The 6004-nt window shown below is 37.8% G+C and overlaps 1 protein-coding gene across 1 annotated transcript; it reads left to right on the top strand.

The window, feature by feature from the left end:
• The first annotated feature begins 874 nt into the window (after positions 1–874).
• TMED2 (transmembrane p24 trafficking protein 2) lies at positions 875–5187 on the top strand. Its single transcript, XM_010162394.1, has 4 exons — positions 875–1063; positions 1481–1501; positions 3429–3536; positions 4675–5187. Exons 1-4 carry the CDS (start codon positions 946–948, stop codon positions 4797–4799), a joined length of 372 nt encoding a protein of 123 aa, XP_010160696.1. The 5' UTR covers positions 875–945; the 3' UTR covers positions 4800–5187.
• Positions 5188–6004: the final 817 nt, after the last annotated feature.

The following is a 6004-nucleotide window of genomic DNA, read 5'->3' as shown; positions in this document are numbered from 1 at the left end:
TTCAGCAGGGGGAATGGAAATGATTCCTCTTTACACGTTGTGTATTCTGGGAGCACGGTGTGTCCCCTTGAGTCAAAAGGTGTTGTCTTTAATCAGGTTCTTTGCCATCTTGAAAGTTGCAGGTGAGTCCTTTTCATGAAATCAGTGGGAGAATAATAAGTAAGAATTCCTTTCATCTTGTTGAAGAGCAGATAGTTTGTTTGGGATAACTTGAACATGAGAGAGTTATTGCTGAGAGTGAATAGAAGAGTTTTACATTACGTGTCACTGACACAAGACAGAGTCAGGAACTGGAACCGCGTTCGGGTGTCACTGGTGGGAGCTCAGCAGCTGAGTTTGGTGGCTTGGTGGGATGGAAACCTTAAGATCATAGTGACCCTGAGCACTTGGGGCTTGGGTCCTTAGTCCATTTGAGGTGGTAACTGCAGCAACACACAACTGTGTGTCTAAAGGAGTATTGACATATGGGAGAATGTGTTTGTTTTTTTTCCTTTTTGTTTTCCTTCAAACACCAGAGATAAGGTTTCCCCTGCAGTGGTTAATTTGATTAACAGCCAGGACTGTAGATTTATTTGTTCTTGAATGCTTCTTATCTGGAGTACAGAAGGCCAGTGATCTTGCTCAGTAAGGGAGGCTTTTTTATGGCTTGCTTTACCAAGAAAACCTTTCAAAACAACCCCAAACAATTCTGTGCAGAAAAAGACATCATTGCTTTGGAGTTGTGGGAGGGAGAGTGTGAAGAATGTTGAACCAGTCAGACAGCAGGTGGTGTGACTGGATAACTTCAGAATACATGTGCAGTACTGTACTGGTGTGTTTAAACTACTGTATTTGAAATAAAACTGATGCTGTTTTGTTTTTGCCATCCAGATCACAGGGCCTGATAATAAAGGGATTTATAAAGGCGACCGAGAGTCCAGTGGAAAATACACATTTGCTGCCCACATGGATGGAACTTACAAGTTTTGCTTTAGCAACAGAATGTCCACCATGACGCCCAAGATAGTGATGTTCACTATTGATATTGGGGAAGCTCCAAAGGGGCAAGACATGGAGACAGAAGGTGAGGAAGACTCTTGGAAAGAAATTAGCTCCAGCTTGGGAGCTTTTCCCTCCGTGCATGACTTCTGAACTTGATCAGGATTCTCACAATTCCTGTTTCTCAGGCTCTCTAGTTAACTGTTCCCTTACACAGCTAAGATGGATATGGATGTTTTTAGACCTCAGTACATGATTTAATGCAAAATCACCAGGGAGTCACTTGTCCATCTGCAGGAACTCATGCTTTCATCCTTTAGTCTCTCCATCAGTTTCATTCTCTGATTTCTAGTTTGCTCAGCAGTATGTAGACTACTGTGTTCGTTAGTTGAGCTCTTTGATAAATGTGCTAATATAAAAATTTTCTCTTAGCCGTGTAAATTACTGTTTTATCTGCAGCCTTTTTCCTGTACTTGTGTTCATCTCTTACACTTTTCTCTAGGTGGTGGAGATACCTGGGATGGTATGTGTACTGCTTTTTGAAAGCTCATTAGCATCCTGTCTTTTGCATATGGTTATTCACTAACAGCTAACGTTTGCTTTTTCTCTGTGTAACATTTGTTTGTAGCATGAGAATGTCTTGTTAATAAACTACATAAAAGGTCTGATTCTGAGCAACGCTGAGCACCTGCAAGCTTCCATCGAGAGGTTTTTATCCTTAGCAGCTCTTGGGATCAGGTCCTAGAACTGTCTGTGACAGTTTGTCTTCAGGTGGTTATTTGTGGCTAACAGAAGATTTAATCAGGAGTATTGGGTGAAACTCAAACACTGAACATCCAAGAACATTTGCTATTTTAGATGATATTTGCTTTCTGTTGCTGGGATGTTGGCTAAGCAAGAGCTTTTGGAAGCAATAAGCTTCTTTTCTGTTATGAGTTATCAGTAATGCTTACAAGGGGAAAAACTTCAAACTTGTAATGTGCTGTAAAATAAATAAATGAACATATTGGGTAACAAGTTATAAAGTTACATTTAGAAATCACTGAGTGTAGCTAGAAAGGCAGTAAATTCTTGTTTGCTGTTTTAGCAAGTAAATAACTGTGCACTGAGTGCTTGATGTCACCTGAAAAGTAACAAATTCCTAACTTCTGAATTTTTTTAAAGACTCAAATCTTTTACTGAGTCTGAATGTATCTGCTGTAAAGAATATTAATGCATCTTTAAGGCACTTTTTCTTTATTGTATTTTTTTTAGTGAGTTTAAACAATCCTTGCAACTGTAGTTTCTTTTCTTACTAATAAACTGCTCTTATTGCAGTGACCAGTTGGCCATGAAAATTAGGGAGTTAAGATATTAGCAAAGTGAGTGTGGTTTACACAACTAGTTAGATTTTAATTGTAACTTGTATGAGTGTTATTCTCTGGTCTTCTTGTTGACTGTTCCCCGTAATGTGTGTGTTCTGAACAGCTTTGCTTTCAGATTGTGATCCGAGACACTTAACTTATAAATTAAAATGTAATAAGGTAGCTTCAAAGTCAAGTATCTCCCTTCAGTGGAAAATGTGTTGGGTTTTGTGACTTTTTTTTTTAAGAGAGCTGATTGCCCAGGGTGTGTCTGTGGAATGATGTCTCTGACTTCTCTTGGTGCTAGAAAACTTTGAAAATTACTTGCCTAATTTATAAACTGGTAAATGAGCAGTTCTTTGAGCATGGATGTATTTAAAGATCCTGTGACTGACAGTTCAGTCACTAAATCTTAGATCTCTCCTTCCATTTGCTGAACTATCTCAAGCTAGTTTTCTGTTACTGGTTTGGTATTTTTCTCCTCTTCTGCTTTCACAACATACCAGAACCCGAAGCCAGTTCCTGCCCTCTGCCAGGCCCCTTTGGCATTGTTTCTGCTGAGCGCTGTGCTTCAGCTAGACCAGAAGATCACAAGATGGGATATGTTGCTTCAGAAAGTGATCTCGTTTTGCCAGCATCATGATCTTAAGCTAAATTCTTGGTCGTTCTATTTTTGTAAGCTTAACAACTAGGAAAAGCTGTCCTGTTAAGATAATTTGCTTGGAATATATTGGATGATATTGTCAAAGTAGATACTAGTGTGTGGTATTGACCTCGCCTGTTCTCACATTCTATTTTTCTGGAGAAGTGTGCCCATATTGGAAACACGTGGTCTGTACTGACTCTAAATTGTGTGTCTTCTGCCTCTAGTTGGATGTGGAGAAAAGTGTTTTCCAACTTACTACATACCATAGAGATATGTCAGGAAAAGTGGCACTATGAAAACTAAACTTTGCTGTAAGGATAGGAAGTTTTCAGCTGTACAGACTGTATTTTTCAGAACAACTTCTGCGACAGGAAATTAAGTATAACTGTTGGTAAATGTTTAACAAATTATTCTTTTGAGTCAATAACAAATTTTCTGATGCTTCTGAAATTATTCCACAGCTCATCAGAACAAGCTAGAAGAGATGATTAACGAGTTAGCAGTTGCCATGACAGCTGTAAAGCATGAACAGGAGTACATGGAAGTTCGTGAAAGGATACATAGAGCAAGTACGTGTCTTTGACTTAAATCCTCTCTCAAATGAACTTACAAAATGGGATTTAAAAATACAAGTCTGTGAAGTTATTCCAAGTTACTAAAAAACCAAATAATTTTAGAACAAGTTCTGAAGGACCTACCCATACAATAAGGAATTGAGTTGATGCTTGCAGTCTTTAAATTGGCTTGCCTCTCATGTGATGAAGGTTGTTATGCAAAATAATGTTTGCTTAATTGGTGTAAATTCTGTAGTGCTTTGAATGGCATATTCAGTAACGATACAGTTCCCAGACTTTGAACTATCACTTCATCCTTGAAGTGAGTGTAGCTTAATAATTGAGCCAAAGTCTTTTGAAAATATTTTGTTGAAATAGTGCAGAACTACTCTTATTTCCAAGTAGAGAATATGATTAACTCTCCAGTCACAACCCTCACTTTCTGAAATGCAGCTTTAAAACATGACTGAGAGTGTTAAGTGGTGCATTGGGGGAAGCCCGTTGAGAATAAAGGACACATATTTTTAGTTTATAAAACTAAAAACTATACTTTTAGTTTTATAAAATAAAACAAATTTTATTTATTCAAATAAATATTTGAAAATACTTATTTCACAAATATTTCGCAATGTATTGTGAAAATACAACATTGTGTTCAAGCTCTGGCTCCTCAACCTTTTGAACCTGTGGATATTTCCAGTTTTTCAACTTTTTTTACTAATGATCTGATCTAAGAAAATGCTGAATTTTTAGAAAAAGATGATGAACCTTTAGGGATCAGAAATTTCTCACTTTGCTTTGAGACTGTAATACGCAACTGTTATTTGAAAAAGCAAGTGGCTTCTGTTTGGCAGTTACAAGCTGCTGTCTGGCCTCTCTGAAGGTGGGCAGGACAGAGGAAGATGCTGCAGCCTATGTCCAAAGTTGAGGTTAAAACATCTACTTGCATAGCCTGGTTCAAGCTGTTCAGGAAAATACCCATCTCAGATCTCATCTCCAAGACTGCAGAGTCCTTCTGGGACACTTGTAACAACATGATACAAATATGTGTCAGTGGTTTACGTGCAGTACTTCAGTTCCAATGACAAAGTATGTTTTAAGTTAATTTTAAATGCTTTGTTACTTACTTTTTTTTTTTTTTTCTCCCCAACAGTTAATGACAACACAAACAGCAGAGTGGTTCTTTGGTCATTCTTTGAAGCTCTTGTATTAGTTGCCATGACACTGGGACAAATCTACTATCTGAAGAGGTTTTTTGAAGTCCGAAGGGTTGTTTAAGAGTACTTTCCTGGTCCTGGATTTCAGTTCACTGTCTACCAAACATCCTGGTCACAAAAAAAAGTCATTTAGTTTCTGAACCCTCTTTACTGAACTGTAAAACTTACTGCTTATATTCCTTCCTAGTTAAAAATGAATTGTTTTTATATATCTTCTGTAGCAAAAGCTGTGCTGAAATCTTGTCACTTCATTGGCCTAATTTTTTTCACTTAAATCTGCCTAGTCTGTATGCTAAGCGAGGTCTGAGCAAGCTGCAAACGCTGTAATTCAGCTTTGGTAACAAGCAACGTTCATGTCTTTTCTAACTTCTTTGCCCCCTGTTTTCATACTTGCAGTTCTCTCTAGGGAAACGGTACAAGGCCCTAACATGACTGTTTGCATTTTTGGCATCTTTAACCCTGCAGTAGGTGTTAAGAAATCAAAATAATCCCTTCTTCACTTAAATAAACTGCCAAGGAGAAGTGATGGGAACTTTATTCTGATAATGAATTGAAGACAGCTGACAACTTCCAATCTGGTATTCATGCCTAGTTGCTATTTAAATGAAAGTCTTCAGTAACTATCCTAATTACATCCATTTATTCCCAAAGTTCTTTTAAATTAAGTAGTTGATACGAAAATACATTTTCTCTTCTCATTGCTGAATGTTCATCGTATGGTTTTTAGTCTCTCACAGGTTTTTATATCGAAGCCAATCGTGTGCAGTGTCTTGGCAAACAACAGTTAACCCTTTGGTTTTCGCAGGTCCAAAGCTCAGACTGTTGGCACTACTGCAGGATGCATTAGTGTTCAGGAAATCTGGATTCCTGATGCCAAAGGGTTAATGATTCTGGGGGTTTCTTGCGATGCTATGCAGCCCTTGTATTTAAGTTAAGTGGCAGTCTCTGCCATTATCTGATCATAATTAGCATAATGCTAAATACTGGTGTGTTTTCTTTTTTTTTTCAGGCACATGTAGAGTTGTTTTTGTATAAAGTTACTTTCCTCGGTATCTGATGATTGGGTTAAAAAATTAAAGAAGCGTCTGATGTGGGTGCTGAGCCAGGATTATGTTGTGACTGATGTATATTAGTTGTAATCATTTTTGGGGGTGGGGTGGGGTCTTTTCCAGGGGGGAGCCTCTACAAGTAACACACAACAGTTTTGTACAATTAATTTAAAATTTGTTACAGGTTTTCATGTTCCAGGTAAAGTTTTTTCAACCT

This window comes from Antrostomus carolinensis, unplaced genomic scaffold (assembly GCF_000700745.2).
Source record: "Antrostomus carolinensis isolate BGI_N321 unplaced genomic scaffold, ASM70074v2 scaffold38162, whole genome shotgun sequence".
Taxonomy (NCBI): domain Eukaryota; kingdom Metazoa; phylum Chordata; class Aves; order Caprimulgiformes; family Caprimulgidae; genus Antrostomus; species Antrostomus carolinensis.
The sequence above is the reverse complement of the archived record's forward strand: the minus strand, read 5'-3'. Positions and strand labels throughout refer to the sequence as shown.

Coding starts and splice junctions, on each gene's coding strand:
- TMED2 (XM_010162394.1), top strand. CDS start 946: ATGGATGGAACTTACAAGTTTTGCTTTAGCAACAGAATGTCCACCATG. Junction 1,064..1,480: donor GCAAGACATGGAGACAGAAG/GTGAGGAAGACT, acceptor ACTTTTCTCTAG/GTGGTGGAGATACCTGGGAT. Junction 3,537..4,674: donor TGAAAGGATACATAGAGCAA/GTACGTGTCTTT, acceptor TCTCCCCAACAG/TTAATGACAACACAAACAGC.